The sequence below is a fragment of the Balaenoptera acutorostrata genome, chromosome 13 (assembly GCF_949987535.1).
Source record: "Balaenoptera acutorostrata chromosome 13, mBalAcu1.1, whole genome shotgun sequence".
NCBI classification, from domain to species: Eukaryota; Metazoa; Chordata; class Mammalia; order Artiodactyla; family Balaenopteridae; genus Balaenoptera; species Balaenoptera acutorostrata.
The window spans coordinates 42,205,788-42,219,613 of record NC_080076.1 but is presented as its reverse complement, the minus strand read 5'-3'; the positions used below and the strand labels follow the sequence as shown (position 1 = coordinate 42,219,613).

The 13,826-nt window shown below is 39.2% G+C and overlaps 1 protein-coding gene across 3 annotated transcripts in view; it reads left to right on the top strand.

Moving 5' to 3' along the window:
• Positions 1 to 12,411, top strand: part of GALNT1 (polypeptide N-acetylgalactosaminyltransferase 1) — a 131,462-nt gene extending 119,051 nt beyond the window's left edge. For all 3 annotated transcript variants that reach the window (XM_057526542.1, XM_057526544.1, XM_057526543.1), the window contains 3 exons: positions 5,161 to 5,259; positions 5,745 to 5,879; positions 11,044 to 12,411. In XM_057526542.1, coding sequence (XP_057382525.1) covers positions 5,161 to 5,259; positions 5,745 to 5,879; positions 11,044 to 11,190 — 381 coding nt within the window. In that variant the 3' untranslated portion in view covers positions 11,191 to 12,411. The remainder of the gene's footprint in view (positions 1 to 5,160; positions 5,260 to 5,744; positions 5,880 to 11,043) is intronic.
• Positions 12,412 to 13,826: the final 1,415 nt, after the last annotated feature.

The window sequence follows — 13,826 nt, the reverse complement described above, 5'->3', positions numbered from 1 at the left end:
AAAGAGGAGGAGATGTAACGTGGAAAAGTAGGATGCGGTAGAGCAGCTAGATCACAGCGGGGAGCTGCGCGGTGGTGAGTGAGAAACCGGTCGGCCTGGTTGCAGTGTCTCCAGTGCCAGAGCGAGCACAGACTCCTTGTTTGTCCTTGGTAGTTCCTGAGGCTACTTCACGGTTGCCCTGAGCTCCCTGCCTCTGAACTTTGTCGTGGTTTAAGGAAGTCACCTCAAACGAGCGAGGGTATGCGGAGTTCCTTGTCTCATCAGTGAGTATCCATTCCCTTTGCCGGAGCCTCATTCCAGTCAGGAAAGGCCCAGCGTGGGTGATGCCATGGGAAGACTGATAGCAGTTGCTTGCCTTCAGAATAAAGAATGAGGAGTTGTTTTTTTTTTTTTTTTAGAACTGACCCAATTTTGGACAACACCTAGGCATTGTTAGCTAGGTCAGAATATAGGCGTATTACAAAGAGCCACTGGTCTAACACACAGTAGATGATTGCCAAGGCAAGCTTGCCTTTTACCTGCCCCTTGCCAGCTGGCTTTCTATATAAGGAACAGATTTTACCCTCTGTGGCCTGCTTGTTATTACCTTAGTAACTAAGCAGCTGGTCTTAAGCATTTATGTCCTTAATACTAGGCCACACTATCAGGTCGAAGCTCTGATTTGGGGACTGGGGTTGTTCTCAAGCACCAGCCAAAGTGCAGCTAGGGAGCTTGTGCTTGTGATCATAGCTCCATCTCTGTGAGCCTTCCTTTGCTAGGACTGGAATTTAGCCTATCAGGTACCTCTTGTCATATTACAAGGACCCAGGGAAACCTGAAGTCATAGGATTTTAGAGCAGAAAGGGAAATCGGAATGTGTACGTTTAGCACGTCTGGCTTCACAAAGTCTGGCTCTCATAGCTCCTGTAGGGACCTGGAACTGAATAAATGTGTTTCATTGTGATATCTAATTGTTGTTAATCCAAGAGGTGAATTGTCTAAACAGCAGACACGGAAAGCAAATAATCCAGACTCGTACAGTTTAGCCAGGCTTATGGACTGACCATTTACTTTTCCACCCTAAAATTTACTGAGCATGAACTTTATGTCAAGCACCAGTCTGAGGCTTTACAAATATTAACTCATTTCCCAGCACTCCGAGATAGGTGCTATTTTCCCCCACTTCACGGGTAAGTAAATTAAGGCACAAATAAATGGTTTAAGCAACATGGCTCAGGTCACAAACACAAAATGGAAGAGACAGGATTTGAGCACAGGCAGTCTGGCTTGAGAGCTTGTGCTAATCTTAACGACTAACACTCACACCCTTTCTCATATCTAACCAGTATTACCCTCATGGCAGAGAGTGAAAAAGTAAATCTAGATTCTGTAATAGGAGATTCCAAGAATCCTTTAACTGCTTATTACATCGTCCACCCTAATGAAGGTGCCAGGATTCTGGAGGAGACTATAGCAGAAACCAAGAAACTTAGGCTCTAATTTCTTGCCTGGTTTCCCAGGAATGAGTGCATTCACAATCATCAACTCAGAAGGTTGAAAATAATATTTTAGTGACAGCTGTATACACCTGAGTTAAGGAGAACCAACAGCTATTGTGGGCCTACTAGGTGTCGGTTTCTGCTGGGCCTCTGTATGCGTTACCTCGCTGAGGGATCTCAGCAAACGCGAGAGAGATTGTTGTCCCTGTTTTACAGATGAGAAAATGAGGTCTGTACAGCAACGTTTCCCACTTACTATGTTCTAAGGAATGCTGATGTCTGGTATCTCTCAAGGTGCCTGTTAGAAAGGCAAGGGGTAGGGGAGGAGGGGTGGATTTTATGGCCAAAAATGTTTGGGAAATGCTGCTTTATAAAAAGCAGCATTATATCCTTCTGTACTATCAGTCCCCACCCCTACCAAGAGTCTTAATTAGTATGTTAAAAGGCTTTGAGAAGTCCTTCAGTAAAGAAAACCTATTCAAATTTGTTAATCTGGTTATTTCCCAATCATACTTGATCACAAAATCTTTTTTTCAGTGGCAGATACTGAAAAAAAGTTTATTCAGTCGTTCAAATCATGGTTTTGGGAATCACTGTCTTAGAGTACTGACCTGCCAAGGTCGCATGGCAGGTGGGGCCGGGCGTGAGGCCCAGCTCTGCGCGTCCCCCCACCCTAAGCTCTCACGCCTACCCATCTGCCTCCAGACACCTTGAAAGTGCGGCTGTTTTTCCCTGACTGCATCGTTCAGATATTGTTATGACTTTAAGTGTCAGATTTTGAGTAACCAAGTCTGGTACCTATTTCCATTCCAATATGAACATTGAAACAAGTATTATCACCACCATTCCTACCTTCCATAGTTCACTATAAAGCCAGTAATTGGTTACATAGCGTTAAAGCTATATAGAATTACAATTTTGAACATCTGATTCAACTTTTTTTTTTAAATGTTTGTTCCTAATTTTTTCCATTCCCCAAAGACTCTTCAAAGTTAACTCCCACCAAACAAACCTATTAAATGATCTACTGCCTACTGACATCATAAAGAACAGAATTGTTCCCAAAACTCACCCCTAGTCATCCTGGTTTTTCATGTCCTTCAGAAATCATCTCACACACTCTGTAGGTGAGGTAGCCCACATGTATTCCTACAAAGGAGGAGGATATTCCCTGAAAACTGTCCTCTCTAGCAATCTAACGTGGAAAAACCAGCCTGGAGAGCAGCTCAAAGATGCCACTTTATGCATTGAGCCAGACAGAATCCTCTCTGCCCAGGCACCAAACATCACAGCTCCCCTTCTGCGGAAGTTCCTTCCTCACCGAGTGTGCGGGGCTTCTCTCCATCCCTCCCCTGCACTTTGGAGAAGTGTCATCAGGCCCCAGCAGAGGCCCACCCACTCTCTGACCACTCGTCTCAGCTGGGCCACATCTTGCTAATCAAGGTTCATTGTCACCAAAACAGTTGTCGGGAAGCAATGGTTTCCAATCCTTGGAGAACTCTACTTTTAACATCTAGTTGTCAGTAGAATCCTCAAGGGTTGGAGGCTCAGATCTCTTATGTCAGAAAACAATCCAGAATTGTTCATAGGAATGGTGTAAGGGTGGTATAAGCTGTTACAGGTTAAAAACTCATAGAACAATGCCTAGTGCAGGGTAAGTGTAATTTATTTGCTGTAATTTTTAGCAACATCAGTTATGGAAACAGAATAGCCAAAGTTGATTTATTATAAGATAGTTACTGAGTGATAGGAAGTCCAATTACATTTGGGGAGAATTTTATTTTTTAAATTTTTATTATATTAAGTTTGATAAAAGATAATTATTTAACCAAAAAAAAAACATTCCATGTGAGAGGGAGAAGCTGACAATAATGGTGGTTCTTCCCTAATCATTTCTGTGACATTTATCACCTTTCTTCAGAAACCTCTACATCTGTATTTGAAAGAAAAAAATTGAGGAAAGCAAAGGACTGGGGAGTTTGTAACTTTTTCAAAAGTATAAGGAAATAATTGTTTTATATGAATATATGAGATAAAGACTCACCTTGTCAAAATTCGAACTAAATTTTTTGTCAAGTAAGATAGCCATGATCATCAAGTATTAATTGATTATCCATTGAGGTGCAGAAAGGTGTTTTATGTAAAATTGTATCTAACTATAAAACCTTTTATAAAATTTATTTATGAGGTAATAGGTTTCTGCTTTAAAATAATGGATAAAAAGATGATGTGCATTATGTGGTAAAAGAATTCCTGGATACTGATGCGATATGTTACACCCAGGAAGAAAAGGCCTTGGGATTTCCAGCTTGAATAATTGGACAACTTGTGGGATTATTAATAAAACTAGGGGTGTCAGGGGAAGAGGGGAATATATGGAGGAATGATGATGGAGGTTTGTTTTAGATAGCAATCCTCAGGGTCAGGGGTGGAGTGGCAGGGGTATGTTAAGATGTTCGGGTGAAGAAGTATTAGCATTAAGGAGTTGGAAAATCCTGTTTTTGCATGAACTGAGTTTGAGGTTTTGATGGAATAGCCAGATGGAGTTGACTAGTGATAAGGCGGCAGCGCAGATTATTACTATTTCTGAGTCCACTACGTGCTAGACTCCAAAGTAGGTACGGTGGATGCACTGTCTTACCCAACCTCAACATAGAGCTGACTAGTCTCTCTTAGGAAATTGTTCTCAGAGGGTTTGGATCATTCGGACTTAAACCCAGGCCTCTCTTTTGCCAAAGCCCCAGTTCTTATTCTGATCCCCTGGGAATAATACAGTTATTCATACTTATGCTATTGTATCTTTATAAGAAAAAAATGCATCTGGACTTGTTAGTGCCTTATTAAAATAGTGGAATAATATGTAGAGTGTACATGTTTATAAAAATAAATGGGCTATTTGTGGTTTTAACTTTCCCCCCAGTTTATCTATCACACACAATTACTCCTTTTCTATCTACATGACATGACAGATATAGTTTGTCCTACTTCTCCCTTCTGGCTTACCTGCTGACAATACCACCCATGAGAACAGATTTAGGACTTTACAGATGTCTATTAATTTGCCATATGCTTTTAAACTGTAGTGGTTCAGAGGGAAAAAATATATCAAAGGACAGTGCTTAAAATATTCTTCCTAATTCTGATGACTGATTCAATTTTTTTATGTAACTGACAAATACCTAATGGAAGAATGGTGTTTACACTACACCATGCTTAGGCTTTCCAGTTAAGCCAAGTTCCAGGTTCTTTGCTTAGAAAATACCCACCTTGAGCCTCCTAAGAAGTCATCAAAGTAGTTATCAATAGTAATGCCCCCTTATCTTGGTGGCAAACAGTGTCCACAGGGAGTTGTTAAGTTGCTTTAAATTATTAGGCAAACTAGAGCTTACTGAGTTAAATACAAATCATAGAAGAACAGTTTGGGATGAAAGAAAGAAGAACTTAAAGGATTTCTCCATGAAACACAAAAATTACTTATATAAATAGTAAGACCTTTCTAGATCACAGAGTCTTAGATAGCCAGACAGTGATTTTTTTCCCCTCCCAACTCATAGCCCTTACCTCAGGAATTAGAGATTTAGTGGGAAGTTTAGATCGATTTTAATGTGTGTGTTAGATCTGTATGTGTCTGTCTAGTTAACCTCTCTAACTCATGATATTTTCATTATTCATTGTCCCCTAGATACGAAATGTGGAAACAAATCAGTGTCTAGATAACATGGCTAGAAAAGAGAATGAAAAAGTTGGAATTTTTAACTGTCACGGTATGGGAGGTAATCAGGTGAGTATTTTAGTAAAGCTTTAAAGGGGTAATTTTTGGATTTGTTTTAATCATCTTCCTTTTTTATTTCATGACATCATTCAGGAAATATTTTCCTACCTTTAAAGAGAAAATAATAAAGACCTTTAGGAGAATAGAGCCTTCAATCTAATGATTATTTTTTTAAATGAAACATTTGTAAAAGTCCCTTTCTGAGAACTGTGTTTATATTGTTGTACATGAGATTTATTCTGCCCTTTTTAGTCAAACAGATGACAGCCCCTGACCGTACACTCAGTATATACAGAGAACTTAAGATCATTTCTTTTTCTTCTCTGCAAAAATAGCGGTGTCTTTTCTGAGTCATTTATTCTCCATTACACTAATAAAGTTCAAAAAGCATGTATCTTGAAATACTTGGTTTTTTCCCTGCCAGATTCTTGGGCATATAAAACGCTAATTTATTTTGCTGTTAAAGCTTGTATGTGTGCATTTTTGTTTTTCAGGTTTTCTCTTACACTGCCAACAAAGAAATTAGAACAGATGACCTTTGCTTGGATGTCTCCAAACTTAATGGCCCAGTCACAATGCTCAAATGCCACCACCTAAAAGGCAACCAACTTTGGGAGTATGACCCGGTGGTAAGTTATCCAGTTGAATATAGGAATAAAATTGGGTGTCATTGGGTGTATTGTATAAAATGCTTTATATCTAAAAGAATGAATTCTTGTGGAATCTGCATATGGATCAAATTGTTCTTATACTCCAAGAATTGACAGATAGGAAAAGCAATATAAGTAAAATAAACATGTTTTAATCTCTCCAGTAATTAAATTAGTATTGCCTCCAGTCCCCGGGTCCTTGTGGTTACTGTGTAGCCACTCTTCCCTCTGTATGTCCTTAAGCTTTGCCAGCCACTGTGGTAGAAATGGAACGGTAAGTAGGCTTTTAAAATTACTGAATTAAACATTTAGGTAAAAGTTGAGCTTTAATTAATGAAATTCTCTGGCTCAATGATTTTTCAGTGACATACATAATAAAACTATTTGTCTTTGCTTTCCTCTGGAGCCACTCCCTCTCCCCACCTGCTATATGTTGTACTCAGATAGAGGTACTTAAAAGCACCTCCAGTAAACCTCTCTTCCTTTCCTCATACCTGGCTAACCTCCCAACTTATGCTTTTTTGCTCTATGGTTCTGGAACCAGCACCAGCATCTTCAATATATCTTTCTCTGGTTCTTTTTCTTCCACGTACCAGCACTGGTTTTCTTCTTCATGTTGGGACAGACTTTTGTTCCTATTTTATTTTCTACATACCATCCTGCTTTTCTCCTGTGCTGTATGATGGCGAATGAATGGCTGGCACTTGTACCTCTGGTTCTTCAACCTGGCTCCTGCCTTGGTCTGACACTATATAGAAACAGCCCCTGGATGCAAAGCCAGGACATTCTCATCTCTTTTTCTTAACTTCTCTGTAGCATTTACTATTGCTAAGCAGATGATCTTTTAAAATCCTCTTATCCGTTGGCTTTAGATGCACTACTCTTTAGTTTCTTCTCTTAGCTTTTTCTCTACTTCTTTTGTCTGCTTGGCTCACTCTGCTGCTTCATTCTACCCCCTCAATGGAGATGTCCAACCAAGTTGTGACTTTGGCTGTCTTTTCTCCTTATACTGCATCACATACAAACCCTGGTCTACTTTTCATCTTCGACCAGCTATTCCCTGAACATACCCTGTACTTTCCCACTTTACATTTAAGATCATACAGTTCCACCTGCCTAACAAATCCTGCCTGTTCTTGAGGGCCCAGAATTGACATCACTTCCATGGATCCCAGCCAGAAATTAGCTCTCTCTGTCTTAATTACAATTGTCTCTGACCCCTGTAATTCTGTGCTTCTTTGTAGTTATTTATCTACCAGTCTTTTTCTCCACTATTAGATAGTTAGATCCTGGAGGGCAAAGACCATGTTTTATAAATCCTGGGTCTCCCTTCACAATATCAAACCATAGTTTAAAAAAAAAATTGTGTGTGTGTGTGTATGGGAGAGAGAGAGAGTGCAGTAGCTCAGTTAATAATGACTATTGGAAGTGGCCTGAATATTCTGTTGCAGGGTTTTCCATGGTGCATGCTATTGCCATTTTGTGTGTAGCTGCCCCAGGTCCTGCAGGATATATGGCATCTCTGAGTCCAGACAGTAAATGCCAGTGGCACCCCACAGTCATTGCGAAGCCAAAATATTTTGAAAATTAAAAAGCCTCCCAATTGTATATGTTCATTGAAAAATGATGGTATATTTAATTAGGTAACATAAACCTATTTATAGTAGCATGAACAAATAGTGGTTTATTTTTTTCTTAAGTCTGGATGTAAGTGGCTTCTGGCATGGATTCAGTGACACAATGATGTCAGGGATGAGATTGCAGCAATATTCTTGGCTTTTTCTTGTGGCCTCTAGAAGGCTGCTGCAGTGCTCACCATCACGCCCAACTCAAGACAGGAAGAAGGGAAGAGGAATGTTGCACTACTGCTTGAATTGCTCTTTATCAGGAAAGCCAAAGCTTTTCCTGGATCCCCCGCAGCAGGCTCTGCTGTGTCCCATGGGCCAGAACTTCATCTCATAGTGATGCCCCAGCTACAGGGGGAGGCTGGGAAAGCAGGCATTTGCATTTCCAGTCTTCCTTTATGGTGTGCTGTGGCCAGGAGACAGGGAGTGGGAATGGCCATTGGCAGACTGTGTATAAGATATACAGTCTACCACAACAGTTATTCAAAAGTAAAGTTTGCTTAGAAATTAAGGAGCTAGAAGTGATTTAGGATATTTTGAAAGAACCAGTTATGAGTGTAAAGTTTTAAAACCCCTGGAGCACTTTGCAAGGTGTCTTCCCTGAGATTAAATTCTAGTATTGCAGGCTGGGTTCTCCCAGAAGCTGACTCCACTCCAAGGTCAAGCGTAGTGTTCAGGATGTTTATTAGGGAGCACCCTTTAGATCAACACCTGCGAGAAGGGAGACAGAAGAATTGGCAGAGGGAGGAGTCAGGCTGTGATGTGGGTCCCCCAGTCTGAGCCGACTGCACAGGGAGCTCCGGACGGCCCATCAGAGTTGTCCTGCCTCCATCAGTTGAAAACTGCAGTCTGGAAGAATAACACCTACGTCAGTCATGTATAATCTAAACCTAAAGTCGTGAAATCTTAGATTTCAAAGGAACCCTAGAAATAAAATTCAGGACCTTGTTTTTAATACATGTAGACACTGAAGCCCAGAATGGAAGTTAATTGCCCAAGGTCACAGAGCAGGTAAATGGTGTTACCAGATCTCAGACCTGGGATTCTTAATCCAGGATTCTTTGCACAATACCATACTATCTTGTATTAAATTTGTATATTCGTATATCTTTAAGTCTTGTTTATAGTATATATTGCAGAGAGTTTATGACACCAAGCTCTTTTGCTTTGACTACTTGTAGCTGTCCTTTCTGGAATGAAAATGTAGATTTTGACACAGTTATATCTAGAGATTAGGGGTAGAGGGCGGCAAATTATTTTTTTCTAGGTTGCAGGTGACCTTTATGCAATGATAACTATAGCTTTCATCCTCCTTTCAGAGGTTACAATTAGCCTGTTGCCTTAGTTACACTCTTTCTGTGTGGAAACTAGTCCGTGCTGACAGATCCTCTGCTGAGTACGGTGACCACAGTCCCCACAGAGTCACGAGCCACAGGACTCTGCCCCTGCTGCCAGCAGCCGGAGAGCTGTGTCTGAAACAGGGCTCTTCACCAGAGTCCTGGTCTCCTGGAGGGACGTTAGCTTCCTGAAATTATAGGGATTCTGTCTTAATTTTGAGCAGTTAAATACCCAGCATGTATCAATAACCTCTGTCTTTGTTACAAGTTTATTTTAATGATTCTAAATAAGTGAAATAATAACATTTTTTAAAATTAGGGTGATAAAGACCAATTTCCCAACTAAGTTTTTTGTTGTGTTTTTTTGTTTTTATTAATACTGACAGTGGGCCTGATGAAGGTGGCCACTCAGAGAAGCTTTGAAGGGCCTTCTGGAATGTTTGGGGGGTTCTTTTTAAAGTGCTTTGTTTTTGTCTTACAAATGACCGAAGGCCTTAGCAGCAAGCTGTGTGCTTCCGCTCTCTCTCGGGGCTGCCAGACCGTGTCCGTGGCTGCTCAGGATGTTGTAGCGAGTGCCTCTGAGCTGGGTGGCACTTTCTGTTCATTATCTTAATGTTTCCGCACAACTCGAGAAGTATTCTTGTCCCCATTTTATAGATGAGGAACCTGGGGCTGAGAGAGGTTTCTGCTCAGGGGCACATTGTTGGTATGTGACAAATCTGGGGTTCACTACAGAAATGTCTGGCTGCAAAGTGCATCCCCTCAAAACAAACTACACAGCATCTGCATAAAAGTGAAAACAGCCCCAGCCATGCTGACTTTTCCCGGTCTTTTTATTTATGTATGTATGTATGTATGCACGTATGGCTGCATCGGGTCTTCACGCAGGCTTTCTCTAGTTGCGGAGAGCAGGGGCTACTCTTCATTGCGGTGCGCGGGCTTCTCATTGCCGTGGCTTCTCTTGTTGCAGAGCATGGGCTCTAAAGTGCAGGCTCAATAGTTGTGGCGCACGGGCTTAGCTGCTCTGCGGCATGTGGGATCTTCCCGGACCAGGACTTGAACCCGTGTCCCCTGCATTGGCAGGCAGATTCTTAACCACTGCGCCACCAGGGAAACCCTTCCTGGTCTTCTTGTTATGCATTTATTGGAACTAAAGTATCTAACACTGACCCTTCGATATTACTGAAGTCAGTGTTGAGAGTAAACTGTGACATCTGCGAATGTGCACTGCCTTTTGCCAGCTTCCACATGGACCATAACACAGAAGTGACTGAAAGCTAAAGTAGCTGTATTGTATACGGTCATTAGGTTTTGCTTTGTTTGAAGTTCAAATAGGTACAAAAGAGGCCTTATGAAAATGAAATGTTCTGTATGAAAATTAAATGAGATAAAAGAATTACATTAAAATAGAGCCGTGAGTAAAAATGTGTTAATAAACATATTTCCTTATAGTTGCATACTTATTAGGATAACGCTTAATGCAAATTCCTACATAGCTGCTTTGGAGTTCTTCACCTGACCAGGGCTTGGTATCGGATTCATTAGTATGGTCAGTATGTGTCTGTTAACTCTCATCTGTCAGTTCTTTTGAAATTATCCTAAAAATCAACATGACAGCATCAAGTCTGGAATGCAGACAAGTAGAGAGGAAGATATATAGCCACATCTATCAGCCACTTATTAAGGACTGTTTTATAAATCTTATGATTTCGAGTCTTCAAAAAGACCTGAGTTTCTAAGGACTTGAAGCTTGGAATCACAGAATTAATTTTGAACAGCCTTATCATGGGAAAATGAAGCAGTTTTGAGATAGCTTTTTGAAAATAGGTTGAGGATCCTAAATTAGGAATCACTAATCTGATCACTTTTTTAGGAAACTGAAGCACAAAAAAGTAAAATTTCTCACAGTATTACAGAGCTTATGGCAGAATTGGGACTTAGAATTGAGGTCATCTGACTGCAAATCCAGCAGAATGCACTGTACCCCAGTGCCTTTCTCCCCGACATAGCTCTTAATGCTGTCTTTACACGGACACATTTCTCCATTGTCTTAAATAATTTATATTTCAAAAACAAAACCCTTTTCTACAGAGGAATTTCATAATCACAAAAAATGATGGTTGAGGTGTTTTGGTTTTGTTTTCCACTTTGATATTAAGACTTCTTTCCTGTCATTTTCAGAAATTAACCCTGCAGCATGTGAACAGTAATCAGTGCCTGGATAAAGCCACGGAAGAGGACAGCCAGGTGCCCAGCATTAGAGACTGCAATGGAAGCCGGTCCCAGCAGTGGCTTCTTCGAAATGTCACCCTTCCAGAAATATTCTGAGACCAAATTTACAAAAAAAGAAGAAAATAAATAAGGATTGACTGGGCTACCTCAGCATACATTTCTGCCACATTCTTAAGTAGCAAAAAAGGAAAAGTGCTTTCCTCCTGCAGGATGTAAGGTTTATCAGCCATTAAAACTTAAACTGCTCTCTCTTTCACTAGCTGTGAACCGGCCTTCCTGCCCAAGGACGTGAAACTATGTAGTAGCGAGATTGTGCACACTGATGTTTACAAGATTAAAAGAGTCTTTCATCAAGAATCATTGTAAAGAATATTCAGACTGAAACAATCTACGAAATGTGCTTTCCAGAGAGCTGCACCTTTTATGGTTTGCTTGCACATCAGTAATTTCTGCTGAATGTGCTGTTATAATGAAGAGATGTCCAAGATTTTTTTTCTGATTAGAACTGGTAGCCAGTATATTAAATATTGATATAAAAATAAATGAAAAAGAACTGGAACCAGATTCAGAATCATGAAAACATTTTTACAACAATTAAAGAAACTATATTAAACAGGGTTTAAAGGAAATTAAAACAGAACTATGAGAAGTACAATTTGTTATAGTATAGTATCAAATTTCTATATAGATTTTATACCTCAGTGGGGGAAAATAACTGATTCCAATGACATTCATTCTGTTTTCATCTGTGATAGTCATGGATGCTTTTTTTTCCCTTGGGGTGCTGAAATTGAGCTGAAAAAGTGGCTCCTTGAACGTAGTTTTAATTGCTTTCTACAGTTTTTTTTTATTTGGTTTGTGGGCTGTTGGAATTGTAATTTTTAATTGCCTTCAAAAAATGGAGATTTAAAATAATGTCTGGTTTCACTGAACAAGTTTGATATCTCAGTTGCTCTTGGGTCAACTGGCTTATAGACTTTCTCTCACACACAAATTTCTTATTAGATTTTCAACTTCCTAACTTGATTCAACTGATTATGTTTAATACCCAAGATTCATACTACTGTACTACAGATTTGTTTTCACAGCAATAAATCTTCTGTTCTTTGTTTATGATTCCACTCAACAGACGGCCTGCAGAAGTGATTTATTTGGGTATTTGGAGATGATACGTTTGATGGTTTTTTGGAAAAAACTTTTTTCACTCCATACTCAGATGTGCTTCATTGTCAAGTGCATATTTAGATTAGGTTCTTGAATTGTAATGTTGATCTGCTGCTTTTTTTTTTTTAATAAAATTTGACTGAAAATGTTTAATTGGTATTTTTTAATGAGTGAGTTAGCTGAAGAAGTGCAGCTATTATTCCATATTATTAGTCCTGCATTTCTTCCCTAAATTCCATTTAGGTTAAATCTGTTTTATTTTTATGATTTTTAATACAAGATGATAACCTGAGTATTGATTAAAGTTGAGTATCAATTAAATTGTTTTAATCATCAAGAGAAAATCTGATTGTGACATTTTTCCTGATACGTGAAGCAATCCATTGGCAAAAGTGCATATATTTTTCTTCCTATTTGTAAGATGATTATATTTAATGATATTTTCTTTGTCAAAGGCTCTCACTGCAGGCAGTGCTATTTCTTGTGCCTAAAAATGTTTCTGAAAGTTGTTGCATCACTAATGATGCTTGCCAAGTTGAGTGTACAGAAAGTTTCTCACATCCTATTCAAGTTAATATCAAGCACATGTGGATGCTTTAGGGTGAGGCTGTAGTACAGAATGCGTAAATTTTGTCCCCAGGAAACCTGAGACAAAGGAAGTGCTGGATGGGGTTTTTTTCCTATTCCATGAGCTGTGTTAATTCTATCTTTGGTAGGCCTTATGCTTGAATAAACCAGATGTCTGTCTAATCAATAAATTATTTTCATGCTCAGAACTTCAGGTTTTTGTACTCTAGTGTAGGTTGGTCTTATTTCTTACTGTAAGAAAACTTAACAGCAATGTGATTTAAGGTTTTGTTGTGTTTTTTAAGAGGGGGATGTGAGTGATTTAATTCATGGGTACTTTTAGAATCCGATAGATAATCCCATTGCCTTTATTTTTCTAATTAAAGAATTCCTAAGTACTTTGAAAATATAAAATATTCCTGAATAGTTTTGCTTTACATTGGTTTTATTTGAAGTTAAAATAGATCCCTGTTCTTTATAGCTATTTGTAGATTAGGCAGTGTGCTAAACACTGTTAAAAATTAAATTGGGAAGAAAGGAATGAATGAAAAAGAAAGCAAAGGATGAAAAGATGGGATTATTACTTGACTAGTGAATAATTCGTAAATGTGACAGTTCAGGACAATTTGAATCTCACCAATCTATTCACCCTACTCCAATCCCAACCCATTTTAATATGTCTTTCTGTTCTAATTGGGATCTTGAAAATAGTACTTTGTTCACCATTCTGCAAATAAAAGGCAGCATGTAGGTCATGTCCTCATTTCCCTATTCTACATTCAGCTGGAAAACAAAGGTTCCTCTGTAAAGATTTGGTGCTGTCTCCGATTTTTAAGAACTATACCAAGAACAAATTTAACTCAAGAATTACATATTCTGCAAAGGAGAAGGAAATCAGAAAGAAGGTAGTATTTCTGAGGTGATACCTGTAAAAAGAGGTATACAAAGTGAATCACGTTTTACTGTTCGGAAAATCAGATGTTTCCAATTATATGACACTG